Source organism: Grampus griseus (assembly GCF_964374135.1).
Source record: "Grampus griseus genome assembly, chromosome: 1".
Lineage (NCBI taxonomy): Eukaryota > Metazoa > Chordata > Mammalia > Artiodactyla > Delphinidae > Grampus > Grampus griseus.
In genome coordinates, this window is record NC_139017.1 from 157279188 (window position 1) to 157293548 (window position 14361).

A 14361-nucleotide genomic window follows, 5' to 3' on the forward strand; every position below is an offset into this window, starting at 1 on the left:
AAATCCACATCAGACCAGTTCATTCCCCTGCTTGAAAGCCCAATGCTTTCAGGAAATCCATCACCATGACCCTCAATGTCCTCCACCTCACCCTAGCCCCTTTCCCACCCCACCCCCAACAGTAGAGAACCACTTGCACTTCCCCAAATGTGCCTTCCCCTTTCACGCCTCCATGCTCTTGCACATGCTGCCCCCTCTGCCTAGAAATCCCTTATCCCCTCTCCATCTGGCATACAAGTCAAGGTCTCCTATTACTCTTCCTCCCTCTCTCCTTCTCCCTCCTCCCCCTTCCACCTCCACCCCCACGCACACAATATAGCACTCCAGAAATGTCTGCTGAGTGGAGACAACTCCTTGGGTCAGACATTAGTCAGGGCCAGGGCTCTCCAACTTCTCCAGCTAGCACTCCTTAAGAAAGTGAAGAGGAAATGGGACCCCAGGGCTTCGGAGTGTGAGGGACTTGAAATTGCTCTAAGCAAGCAGGGTATTTCTCGAGTTTTATCTTTATATCTTATGCAAAAGTTGTATTCTATGCAGATTAAACAACATATCCGTGTTTGTTTTAATACAAAATATTTTTCCCAAATCTTCACATTGATGATCCAACAAGATATGCCTCCTTTATTCGTTATCCTCTCAAATTAGCTGTTCCCCAGCCCCCATCCGCCGCAGGGACCCCAAGCGAGACCTGGATGTTGTTCCAAGTGCACACCCTGAAGGAACAGCTGGGTTTCGCACCCCCGGGAGCTGGTGAATGGTGGGGGCCGGGAGGGGGTCAGCTGGCTGCAGACCGGGCCACGCCCCTCCTCTCCCCCGCCCGCTGCGGGGGTGGAGTCGCTGAGGCCCCGCCCTTGGGGGCGGGGAGGGAGCCGCCTCCGCCGGCTACTCAGGCTCGGCTGGTTCCGGGTTGAGAGGCTGCGCTCGGACCGGAGCAGTGGCCGCTGAGCCGGCGGGGGTAAGGGGCCGCGCGGGGCCGGGTCTTGGGGCCGGGATCGGGCAGCTGAGCGTGCTCACAGCCCTCCTCTCCTCTGCCAGGCACAGCCGAGGTGAGGCTCTGCCGGGCTTCCCCTCCCCCTGAATTCCCCATCCCCAGCTTCTCCCCCTCCCCCCACCGCACCCATACCGGTATTACAGCCCCCCAAGGCCTCCGCCCCCCTCCTAGAGCCCCTTCTCCCAGCACACATCCCTTCTGACTGCCCCTTTCCCGAGAAGCTTCTTGCTAGGTGCACCTTCCCTCAGACACCTACGGCTCACTCCCTCCAGCACCCATCGCTCCGGGTCACCCTCTGCCTCGAGACCACCTTCCTGGGCTCGCTTCCCGGGTAGTCTCTACCCCACACCTCTTACTCGCGCTACCCCACTCCCAGACAGCACCCATTCCTTCTCCTGTAGCTCCTGCTTCTCCGGGCCTGCTCCCCGCACCCATCCCTAGGTGCTGTCCCCGACAGCGTCGCGCTCTCTAGCCGGCCCCCTGCATCTCGGGGGACCCTCTCCGCCGTCCCCGGCGCCATGGCGTGCAGCCTCAAGGACGAGCTGCTCTGCTCTATCTGTCTGAGCATCTACCAGGACCCGGTGAGCCTGGGCTGCGAGCACTACTTCTGCCGCCGCTGCATCACCGAGCACTGGGTGAGGCAGGAGGCTCAGGGCGCCCGCGACTGCCCCGAGTGCCGGCGCACGTTCGCCGAGCCCGCGCTCGCGCCCAGCCTCAAGCTGGCCAACATCGTGGAGCGCTACAGCGCCTTCCCGCTGGACGCCATCCTCAGTGCACGCCGTGCCGCGCGACCCTGCCAGGCACACGACAAGGTCAAGCTCTTCTGCCTCACGGACCGCGCGCTGCTTTGCTTTTTCTGCGATGAACCCGCGCTGCACGAGCAGCACCAGGTCACGGGCATCGATGACGCCTTCGAGGAGTTGCAGGTGAGCCGCTTGGCGGGCCTGGGGCGGGGGCGGGGCCGGCCCGGGGGCGGGGTCAGGGTTGGACCGCAGGCAGGGCCCAGTCAGAATTGCCATGGGGCGGGGCCGCCGGCAGGGTCAGGGCCCTATCAGAATTAGGACGGGGCGGGGCCGCGGCGAGGAGGCGGTGTTGAGGGTGGGGCCTTGGGCAGTGCTCACCAGGCGGGGTCTCAGAGAGACCTGAAGTGGGGGGTGGGTGGGTCCATAGTTGGGGAGAGATCACCAATGGAGTAGAACGGCAGAGACAGATGAAATCAGAGCTGAACCAGGTACCGCCTGGACAAGGTTAGGGACGGAGCCGAATCAGAGCTGGGCAAGGGCAGGGCCACTGTAAGGGGTCATGGGGCTGGACCTGGAGACAGGACCCACGTAAGAAGGGTTCAGGACTGAGTTGGAGACAAAGACACAGATGGGGAATGGGACAAAGTCGGGGCTAGACAGGAGGTGGGGCCGCCATCCGAGGATGAGTTTGGACTATACGGAGTAGCTGAGCTGCAGGCTTTGGGGCATGATGACCCGGGGTTCAATCAGGTATGCATCAGGGCCTGGGGAGCAGTACGTGGGCTAGATCGCTCTGGGCAGGTCAGGGTTAAATCTAAGAGAGGGTCTAAATGAGTGTCAGCAAACTGCTGAGAGAGCAGGTTTTGGTGCCAGGGGCTAGGCCAAGGTGTATGAGGGGCTAAGGCTGGGATCAAGTTCAGATACTGTAAAGACCATTCTGGGTTTAAATCACAGTAGAGGCCAAGTTGAGAGTGAGGACAGGACTTAAAGACTCAAGATTTGGAGAATAAGGCCCCGAGGTGAGGTGATTCAAGAAAAGCGAGGGAGGTGGAACTCTAGAAGTCTCTGGGGACTTTTGGTGACCTCCTTAGCTCTGTCACCAGCATCAGGAACTTGAGGACTAAATGAAACAGTACATGCAGGGTAACCTGAACATAGTCAGCCTAGGACTGTAATTGGTCTCCCTTAAGCCTTCCTGTCCTCACGGACTAACTCCTACTCAACTCTCAAAGCCCTGCTCAAATGCCCTCTCTGTGTAAGCCTTCTCTAAGCTCCACTGGCCAAAACAATAGCATTAGAGCTGCATCTTCCCAATCTTTGTTAATAAGTATAATGTTTTTTAAAAAAAACAGTGTTCCAAGATTAGCTACATTTGGGATATATAGTATATTCTCTATACCCTCCTTGGAGGATTCTCAATGTACATTTGCATATTAAAGGCTTGGAGAAATCTTGTAGCAAAGAAACCCATTTTGCTGTGTTTAATAAAATGATTCCCAAGGTTACTTGAGCCTGGAATCTTTTTCTCAAGCTAAACCATTTAAATCTAGTAGCCCCGTGTATTTGGCCTTGGGATACCAGGCTAGCACACAGTCCCCAAGAGAAGTCTCTCAGTCATCATATCTATGGCCTCAAAGCCTGCCACAAGGCCTGGCCCACAGTGAACATCAGTAAAGGCTGAATGAATGACTAGTCCTGACCTGAGCTGGCCCAGGCTGTGAAGCCTTCAGAAGAAGAAGGTTTTTGGCTCCTTAAGCAGGAGCGAAATAACTATTTTCCCTGTTGTAGGGGGTCACCCCCCCCCCAACTTATACATGAGTCTCTGTGAGCCAGCCTGCACCAGCAGATGCCCTGGCCCTATTAGGAGAAATGACTCCATGTTCACCTTACCCGCTCCTTGTCCCTTTAATCCCCAACCACCACTGACTCCCTTCCAGTTTGGCTGTTTGAGGATGGAGAGCAAGAGTTGGTGCCTCTGGGAGCTTGCACAAGATTGGCATTGACCGTCCACCCCCAGAGCCTCTTGTAAACCGGGGTCAGGCACTGGTATCCCCATCTCCCCGTCTATGAAATCACATAAACAGGGAAGAGGAGAGAAGCTTGGACAGGACTAGGTGCAGGTCATGAGTTTGAAGGGACTCTGTCTGAAACCATCTGCCCAACCTCTTCATTATGTAGATGTGCAGACTGAGGTCCAGAGAGGCTATGTGACTTACCCAAAGCCACACTGCCAGACAGTGAGAGCGCCGGCCGGGAAAGCTCAGCCTGACCCCGGCAGGATCCCACCCTTCCTGCTCACCCCCTCCTCTCCCTGTCTGACTTGCTAGCTGGAGAGAACTCTGTATTCCAAGGCTTGGTTCCCCTGTCCGCAAACCAGGAAATCCAAATTATTGTGTTGTGGTTTTTTTCAGTCCATTCCATGACCTGGGGCAGGCAGGAGAAAATGAACATATATTTTCCCCAAACGTTACTGAAACACTGTCATTCTTGGGTGAAAAGAAAAAAAGGACTGCCACTCACTTACCCTCTAGTGTACTGTCCTGGGGTCAGTCACACTTGGGTTCCAAACCTTCCTTTAGCACTGTCTGTGTAATCAGCACATGGAAGCCTTGATTCTCTCGCCTGTAAACCGGGGTCAGGGTGATTCTTTCCTACCAGGATTTTCATGAGGCTGACCTGAGATGAACCTGTGTTGAGATGCCTGGCACTTGGTAGGGGCTGGATCTGCAAGTGCTCCCATTCTTTCTCCTTCTACCTCTGAGAACTCATGTGCCCAGCTGGGCAAATGCCCAGAGCTGCCTCTCACTTGAGCAGGAGGCCTTGCTTTGGTGCCTCCTTTGGGCTTGGCAAGAAAGTAGCAGAGAAACATGCCTCCCCCTGGAGAAGTAAGCTCCTGGGTGAGGTTCAAGCCACTCCCCACCCTCCCCACCCCACCCCCTCTCTTCATGGGGAAGTGGGGCTCATTAGCTAGTTATGCACTGGAAATGAGGCTGAGCCTGCCCATCACACCCCTTCCTCTCCCAGCTCCTGGAGCCTTGGACCCCTCTCCTGGAGAATAACAGACTCAGAGCCGGCAGGGCCTTGCAGATCGCCTGATACAAACTTCATTTGACAGATGGGGAAATGCCCCGGGGCAGGGGGGACCTTTCCCAAGGCCTTGAGGCCAGAGGAGGCTACTCCTCCTCACACCCGGCTGCTTAGCAGTTGGCCTGGAGCTTTTTTCATTTATTATAAATCCTAGAGGCAGCAGAGCAGAAAGGTGAAAGGCTCTGGCTTTGTATTCAGGCAGCTCGAATCTTGCACTCCTATTTTCTGGCTGTGTGACCTTTGGGAAGTTCTTTATCATCTCTGAGCCGCAGGTCCCTCGTTCACAGCATGGGAATAATGGGGTTGAATTAAGTAAGACGACATTTGCAAGAACTTGGTACAGAACTTGACACATAGTAAGCACTCGATAAATGACAGCTCTAGTATGTTACATCGTATTTGGCACTATTGACATTTGGGGCCAGATAAGTCTTTGTGATGCAAGGCAATCCTATGCACCGTAGGATGTTTCGTAGCATCCCTGGCCTCCACCCACTGGATGCCAGTAGCACCACCCACCCCAAGCTCTGACAACCGAGAATGTCTCCAGGCTTCATCAAATGTCCTCCAGCGTCAACGTCACCCCTGGCTGAGAACCCAGGCCTACAGAAATCCTACTCAGCTTTCCAGGCTCAGCGCAGATATCACCTCCTTCATGAAGCTTCCCCTGACCTGCCAGGCAGAATCGCTTTGTACCCCAGATTCCAATACTGGGGTCAGATCCTGGCATCGTCACTGGTAATCTGTGTGTCCTTGGTCAGATCACTTCACTTCTCTAAGCCTCCACCGGCTCATCTAGAACGTGGGGATAACATGACCTTCCTGGGAAGGATGCTGTAGGGGTGAGGGAGGCTGTATCAAAAGTGCCTGATGGGGCTTCCCTGGTGGTGCAGTGGTTGAGAGTCCGCCTGCCGATGCAGGGGACACGGATTCGTGCCCCGGTCCGGGAAGATCCCACATGCCGCGGAGTGGCTGGGCCCGTGAGCCATGGCCGCTGAGCCTGCGCGTCCGGAGCCTGTGCTCCACAACGGGAGAGGCCACAACAGTGAAAGGCCCGCGTACCGCAAAAAAAAAAAAAAAAAAAAAAAGTGCCTGATGCTGTGCCTGGCACACAGCACACGACAATTTTTAAATATCTTTATTTTTTCTGATTATAAAATTAACATAATAAACAGAGCTATATAATGTAAAAGTTAAAATCCCCCATAATTCTACCCCTTGGAAAAACATGGTCTTTTTCTTAAAGATTTGCTTTATAGTTCTACAGAATTTTTGTTGTGTAAACGGCGTGTGAGCATGTTTTGTGTGTGTGTGTGAGTGTGTGTGTGTGTGTGCATGTGTGCATGTACCTTCCCTTTTTTTTTCACTGCTGAGCACTGGACCATAGAGCAAAGAGGATGGAAGGAGCCCCATCTCAGAAGGGTTTGGGGGCTTCTCGGCCAATACTTACTGAGCCCTAGCCCACTGCCTGGGACTATACTAAGCGCTTTTCTGATATTGCCTCATTTAATCTTCATAACACCCTGTTGAGTGGGTACTGTAATTTATTCTTTTTACAGATAAGAAAACAGAGGCTCAGAGGAATTCAGTGACTTGTTTGGTCACCCAGATGGTAAATGGCAGGGACAGGATTTGAAGCTTAGCTAACTGGCCACACATGGCCTCGGAGCCGCCTCTGAGGGCTGGGTAGTTGTCTCCCCTGCACCCTGTCTGTCTTTGTATTTCAAGTGTACTCAGCACAGGGTCAGGCTAAGGACACAGTCTGCCCGTGCCAGCTGATGCACCGAGGGCAGGTGCTGGCTGTCATCTTGCTCAGGCATGGCATCCGGCTCTCTGGCCTTCTCAGCTTCCTAACCTCCAGAGGAGGGATTGGATGCAGTCCCAGCCACCCTCTCCAGGTCTCATGTGACCACTGGAGCCCTTCCCAAGGCCTCCTTCGTGCCAAGGGAGACAGCAGTGGATCAGCCTGGGATGGGAGCCCTGAGGAGTTGGGCATAGGGATTCAGAGACGCTGAGGCAGCCACACGGGGAAAGAACAGAGCTGGGGGACTGGATTCAAATCCTGGTGCTGGCTTCTTCCAGCTGAGTGGAAGGTGCTGCCTTCTCTGCACCGTTTCCCAGCTTGGGAAGTGGAAATAAGAACAAAACTGTCCACTTAATGTATAAAGAGGGAGAGGGAGTTGCTGCCTATCCAGAGACAACTGATGTGAAGGTGCTTTATTTTGTGCTGTGGACAGGGAGGCAGCCAGGTTGTCTGTGTCCTGGGGAAGTGGCCTCTGATGTTACTTTTCCCAAGAGAGGGTAGGATTTGTGTGCAAAGAGCAGCCTCCATGGGGGCGAGGCTGGCAATGGGTCAGACCCTGGGCTGCTGTTAGCATCTCTACTTCCCTCTTCACAGGTGTCTGTCAGTCAGCAGCCAGGAAAGCCTGTTCATCCAGGACACCTTGGCTAAGCACAGGCCACGGTGTCAAAACTCAGAATTGAAGTTGGGGCCCCAGGATGTTTATTTTCTAGAGAGAAAAGGATCTGGTAGGAAGTGACAACAGAAACAGTAACAACCCTAAAAAAAACTCTAGTCAGAGGGTATTGCACCCTTGTTATGTGCTAGGTGCTGTTACGGGCATTGAATCCTCACAGCAGCCGTTTTCCCTTTCCCTACTCCCCCAGTGGGGCTAGGATCAGCCCCATTTCACAGAAGAAAACGTTGAGGCTCAGAGGCTCAGTAACTTGCCGAAGGCCACACTGCGAGCAGGAGGCAGAGCTGGGATTCAGACTCACGTCTGCCTGGCTCAGAACTCAACCTCCTCACCAAAACCCTAACTGCCTCAGGGAGCATCCAAATGAGGAGGTACCTCAGAAACCATCCACTTCCATCCTCTCCCCACTTTACAGATGGGGAAACTGACTTGCCCGAGGTTGGTCCAGAGCCCAGCTCCCTGGAATCTCAGTCCAGTGCTATTTTCACAGCATCATTTACCTTGCGGACCTTGAATTCTGCTTGAACACTGGGGCAGGTGTGGAGGATCTGGAGATGGTTCTATCTTGGATTCAGGGATTCATTCAATAATTTCTTCAGTCAACACTTCTGCTGTAGCTAACTGAGGGCCAGGTCCTGGGCCCAGAAGAGAGCAGGACAAGCTTGACCCTGCAGTGGTTCTTGGGGGATAGGCCCAGAAGCCGCAAGGTCATGTCCTAGGCTCCTCTGGCCATACGTCAGGGTTGCCCAGGTCCCCCTGGAGCTGACAACTGAGCTGAATCCTGAGAGCAGAGAAAGGAAACGTTACAGACAGAGGGAGTAACAACATCCACAGCCCCACTGCCTGGGTGCAGAGAGTGCCGGGGGCAGGCACCCTTTCTCGTTTAATCCTCACAGCAGCCCTAGGAGGTGGGTCTCATTGCCCCTTTTTTTTTTTTTTTTTTTTTAAGGTACACGGGCCTCTCACTGTTGTGGCCCCTCGTGTTGCAGAGCACAGGCTCTGGACGCACAGGCTCAGCGGCCATGGCTCACGGGCCCAGCCGCTCCGCGGCGTGTGGGATCTTCCCGGACCGGGGCATGAACCCGCGTCCCCTGCATCGGCAGGCGGACTCTCAACCACTGCACCACCAGGGAAGCCCCTCATTACCCCTTTTTATACATAAGGAAACTGAGGCTCAGAAACTGTGCCTAAGACCACATACCCAATAAGTGTCGCTGAAGCTAGAACTCAGACTCAGATGATCTGAGTCAGCCAGGGGCAGGCATGGAGGGGAGCCAGTGATTCGTTGTAGCTGCAGGGGAAGGGGTGGGAAAGTGAGGCTTGACCAGCTCATGAAGGGCCTCGAAGGTGCCACCCCTACCCAAGGAGCTTGGACTTGATCCTGGAGATCCGGGGGAGCCAGGAACAGGTTGGAGCAGGTGAGGCTGGCCTGGTCGGTGTGCACTGAGGGGCAGCGTGCAGGTGGGACAGGTGGGGGGCAGCCTGGAGGAAGGGGAGCAGCCATGAGGTGCTGCCTGCCAGAGACCGCGAGGCTCAGAGTGGACAGGGTTGGGGCTCAGAGGCAGAGAAGATGTATGAGAGTTCAGGTCTGTCGGGAGGACCAGGACATCAGAGGGCTGCGAGTAGAAGAGAGATTGGGGGAAAGGAGAAGAGGGGCAAGTTCAGTTTGCCATGTGAAGATTTGGTGTCCCCTTGGGGCAGAGAGGGAAAGAGAAGGCAGTAACTGGGCACGGAGAAGGGGAGGGGGCCTTGAGCACCTACTGTGCGCCACGTCATGCTGGGCCCTTCAAGGGTGTCATCTCATTTAATCCTCTTCGCACCCCCGCGAGTGACTCCGGTCCTCATTTTATAGATAAGGCTCTGAGAGGTGGACACTGAGAGGGGAGGAAATGATCTACCCAAGGGCACGCAGGCAGGATTCAAACCCAGGTTTTTCTGACACCCAAGTTTATGCTATTTCCACTGGGCAGCACTGCTTAGTGACCGGGGGTCGGGGGGAGAGGGTGTCGGTCCCTGAAGCCAGGGGAGATGGCTTCCGGCAACAGCTTTTTCCTCTGGGCCGGGAGAGAGATGGCCTTGTAGGAGGGGAGGTCTGGCTTTTGGGGCATGCGAGCCCTGGCTCTCTGTTCTCCCCCTCAGTGGCTGCCCGAGCCCCAGAGCCTCTCAGCTGACATATTTGCATAATTGTGTGCTTAGGTCTGCACCAGCCCTGAGTCTGACCTCTCTCCAGAGGGAGGGGTACAGAGCTATGGTTCTGCCCTCAGAAGGGCCCTCCTCCCATCCCTGATTCCTGCCCTGCCCCAGAGTTGATGGGGCCTGCTGCATCCAGCTTCCCCAGGCTGACCTCCAAGGCATCCTCCACCCCACCCACACTGCCCTCACCCCTGCTAGCCCCACTGGCCTTTCCAGCTTGTAACTCCATCCACACACCTGGCTCCCGCTATCCCCAACTGCCCCCCCCCCACTTCCTGTTCTCTCTACCTGGAATGCTCTGGCCCTGCCCTGGAGACTTGAAGTGACCCTGCCCATCCATCCATCCATCCATCCATCCATCTTCCCTGATCCTCCCATCAGAAATAAACTCTCACCAAGAAACTCCCACAGTTCTGAGTCCCTATTGCACATACAATTTTTTTTTTAATTTTTTGTTTTTGTCTGCGTTGTGTCTTCGTTGCTGCCCGCGGGGTTTCTCTAGTTGTGGCTAGCAGGGGCCAGTCTTCGTTGAGGTGCAAGGGCTTCTCACTGCGGTGGCTTCCCTTGTTGCGGAGCTTGTTGCGCGCCTAAGGCTCTAGGCGCGCGGGCTTCAGTAGTTGTGGCACGCAGGCCTCAGTAGTTGTGGCTCGCAGGCTGTAGAGCTCAGGCTCAGCAGTTGTGGCACACGGGCTTAGTGGCTCTGCAGCATGTGGGATCTTCCCGGACCAGGGCTCGAACCCGCGTCCCCTGCATTGGCAGGCGGATCCTTAACCACTGCGCCACCAGGGAAGCCCTCACATACAATTATAATTATCGTGATGATAATGACAATAACTACGAGTAACTGAGCATTTCCTGTGCCTCACTTCAGGTCAGGTATTAAGTCACCTAATCCTCACAGCAACCACAGAGCTGGCACTGTCATTAGCTGCACTTCACAGGTTTGGAAGCTGAGGTGGGAGGGAGGGTGTCACACACACAGCCGGCTTCCTGGTGTCCCCTCTGCGTTGTCCTGCTCTCCCTTACAGTCTACCTATCCGCATTTCTGCCTCCCCTAGAACCTGCAGACTCGGAGCAGCTGGCACTCCGCCTGACCGTGGGTGCCCGGACGTGATGGCTGTATTGAACTGAGCGGGAGGCAGAGAGGCCGAGCGGTTTCCAGCATGGATTTTGGAGTCACTCAAATTCCCACTTCTGACTCTTATGGGCTGTGTGACCTTAGGCAACCTGCCTGACCTCTCTGAGCCTCCATTTCCCTCTCTGTGAGACTGAGGTGATAAAGGCACTAACCTCATGAGGCTGTTGTGAGAATTAAGTGACATGATGCCTGTGAAGTTCAAACCCAAACCATACCACCTCCAGACATGGTTCTGAGCCTCTGGCATGGCTAGTGTCCTTCCTCACAGTTAGCTCTATTGCTTAGGAGTTTATCAACAGCTTCCTGTTTCCTGTCTGATCTTTGCTGGGAGGAAATTTTCCAGTTGGTTCTCTGTAAAGCTGTGTGGCCATGGGCCACTCAGTCACTTTTCTTGGACCTCAGTTTCTTGTTCTAGAAATCCAGATTGTTGGACCAGATGGTCCCTGGGGCTCCTTCCTGCTCTGGCCATCTGAGGAGGAAAGAAGGGGCCTGGACATAGTGAACGGTGGGGACGTGGAGAAGTGACCCAGGAGCCTCATGTGGGACATGGTGACCTCTCTGTCTCCCAAGCAGCCAGTGTGGCCAGGCTCTCCACTGTGGTTAAACTTACTGTTATCTCATTTCACCCTCCCAACCCTAGGAGGTATTATTATCCCCATTTCACAGACGAGGGACTGGGGCACAGAGAGGTTAGGGTACCTGCCCAACGTCACACAGCTAGTGGGTGGCAAAGCCAGTCTCCTAACCCAGGGAATCAGGTCTGGTCCCAGGCCTGGAAGGAGGGAAGGCAGAGGGGGTGACAAAGTGCAGGCTGCCTCCTAGTCTTGCTCTGTGGGTTCTAGGTTTTGTTTTTCCTAAGTTAGCTGTTCCCTCAGGCTCAGTAGCCCACCTGAGGAGAGCTGTCTCCCTGGGATCTCCTCCTACCCTTTTGGAGGTGAGCTCTGACCCAGCCCAGACTCTTCTGTGGGCAGATTCATTCCGTAAACTCTGTGCCTGGCCCGGTCCTAGGTACTGATAGTGTGAAAATCTATCTGACACAGTCCCTGGCCTAAGAGCCCATATCTCATGGAGAAAACTGACAGGTCACCTTGCTGTTAAAATACAGTGTGTGCCAGATAGTATGAGGGAAGGCTCTGTACACAGAGGATTGTCTGAGGACAGAATGGAGTTTGGGGTATGGCTTCTCAGTGGAGGTGATGTCTGATCTAGATCTTACGAGAGGAGCATGAGCCTGACAAGTGGAGAAAACCACGTGGGTGAGCATTCCAGACAGAGGGAACAGCATGAGCAAAGGCCTGGCGGAGAGCACTGCAAGTTGTTTAGTGCGTCTAGAGCTGCGCTGTCCAGTAGAACTTTCTGGGATAATGGAAGTGTTCTGCATCTGTGCTGATACCGTAGCCACTGGTCACCTGGAGCTATTGAGCACTTGAAATGTGCAACCTGGTGCAACTGGTATAACCGAGGAACTGAATTTCAATTGTATTTCATTTAAATTCATTTGAATTTCAATAGCCGCATGTGGCTAGTGGCTACTGTATTGAACAGTACAGGTCTGGATGAAAAGAAAAGGCTGGAGAAGAAATTTGGGGCCAGTAGTGAAAGGCCTTGAATGCCACACTCAGGCTTCGTGCCCTTCTTCCCAGACAATGTAGAAATCCTGCAGTGGCCTGGGGAGGAGAGGCAGGGACACATCTGTCCTGTCAAACGATTACCCCAGCTGCTCTGTGGGGCAGGGAGGAGCCTGGGGCCACAGTCCAGAAAAGAAGTGATGAAAACTGAACGAGGGTGGTGGGTATAGAGAGGAGAGAACAAATTCCAGGACAAGCTTGATGACTGATTGGATTGGGGGCGTGGGCCATGTCAAGGGTGACCCCCAGATTTCTGGCTTGGATGGCAGCGGGGGTGGGGGGGTGCCCTTCACTGTGATGGGGAACGTGGAGGAGGGGCAGTTTTGGGGTCCTGTACCACTGTTCCAGCATCCACTGTGATTGAGTGTCTATGTCCCTGTCTCCCCCCAGCCCATCTGCACACTTCCTGAGGCATCATGGGTTGAGACTCATACCCCATCCCTCTCCCTGTCGCTGACACAGCAGCATGTGGGGCCCAAGGAGGCCTCATTCAGCACATGTTTGCGGAATGGACGAATGAGTGTTCCATTACTCCCGGGATCCCGTTGTTCCCTGGCCTTGAAAGCAGGGAGGAATTTGACCATGTCCCTGGGGTGCCCTGAGTGATATGAGGAACGTGGCCTCCAGGGCAGTTTTCTCAGAGAATCTGAAGAGCTGCCTGGGTGGCTGGGTCTATGAGGACCACCAAGGGGAAGGGTTGTAGCATTTGGTTCATCTCCTCAAAATCTGTGTCTCTAGCAGACTATGTCCCAAGCTGGACAGACCCCAGGCAGTCAGAGAGGAGTAGTCTTAGGTGAAAACGATCTGTCTGTTCCAGTGGCTCTGATGCACATGAATCTATTAGGAATGACTTCCAGCTGTTAGTAATAGAGAGCTGCCCAGAGTAGCTGAAATTAGATAGGGGTGTATTTCTTTCCCACGTAAAACAGGTCTATAGGACAGGACCCCAGGCAGTGGTGTGCCAGAGCCAGCTTGTCCCAGTTTCTGAGAACTAGTTGTGCAAATCTCTTCCCAGCTCTGCATCCGGTGACCTCACATGGAGAGCTTCAAATTGGCTTTGTGGGGGAGCCTTTACACCAAGGAAATTGGCCAACACTATAAATTGGGGCTGTTTTTCTTTTTTCCAGAGGGCAAGCTTCCTAGCATATCACTGAGTGCAGTGATGGTGTGGCTACCCCATCAGGGACCCAGGCTGCATCTTCCTTCTATTTCTCTGGTTTCAGCCTGTCACATCCATCTTTCTGGCTGCCTTACAGCCTGAGATGGCTACCAGAGTTCCAGTCATTATATCTGTGTAAGCTCTCTACTCCCGCAAAACCAGCTATTCCAATTTTTCTATCTAACTCGTATTTTCAAGGCTGCCTCCTCTTCATCCTTCAGCTGTCATCTCAGGTGTGACCTCCACAGAGAAGCCTTCCCCGACACGCTACCTAAATTCACCACCCATCCCGTTCAGCTTTATTTTCTCCAGAGCATAGACCATAATGGGTAGCTCTCTGATTCTTTTATTATTTTCCTTGTTATTATCTGTCTTCCCCACTAGACTGGAAGATCCCTATTAGTAGGGACTGCATCTGTCTGGTTCTCTGCTGTGTCCCGAGTGCCTCAACAGTGCCTGGTACATCATAATTGCTCAGTAAATACTTGTTGAGTGAATAAGGGATAGTAAGCACAGATCATTTTGTTTTCTACATGCTTCCCTTAGTGTGTCATTAGAGCTAATCAATGAATTTGGTAAAGTAGCAGGATACAAAATTAATGCACAGAAATCCCTTAGTGTGTCATCATGACCATTTTCTCATGTTGCTATTTAGTCTGTAGAATTAGTTGGACTAGATGTTTTCTGAGGGCCCTCCCTGCTCTGACGGGATGAGTGGGCAGGAGGTGAGTGTGAACAGGGAAGTCAACTCCCTGGCATCACTCACAGCCCAGGCTGACTAGGGAGCCCGGGCCCTGCTCAGAGGCTCTTTCCTTGGAAATTCACTCCCAAAGCAAACTTCCTTGAGCCCCATCTCAGTGCCAGGCCATTGATGGGTACGGGGGATATAGAGAGAAAATGGTAGCGAGGACCTGCCCTGCATGGGGATTGGTAATGGACAGCCAG

At 53.8% G+C, this 14361-nt stretch overlaps 1 protein-coding gene across 2 annotated transcripts in view; it reads left to right on the top strand.

Annotated features, from left to right (window-relative positions):
* Positions 1–1509: 1509 nt before the first annotated feature.
* Positions 1510–14361, top strand: part of TRIM62 (tripartite motif containing 62) — a gene marked incomplete at both ends in the record, with an annotated part of 29743 nt that continues 16891 nt past the window's right edge. For both annotated transcript variants that reach the window (XM_082679474.1, XM_082679475.1), the window contains one exon: positions 1510–1917. In XM_082679474.1, the coding sequence (XP_082535600.1) occupies positions 1510–1917 (408 nt within the window). The remainder of the gene's footprint in view (positions 1918–14361) is intronic.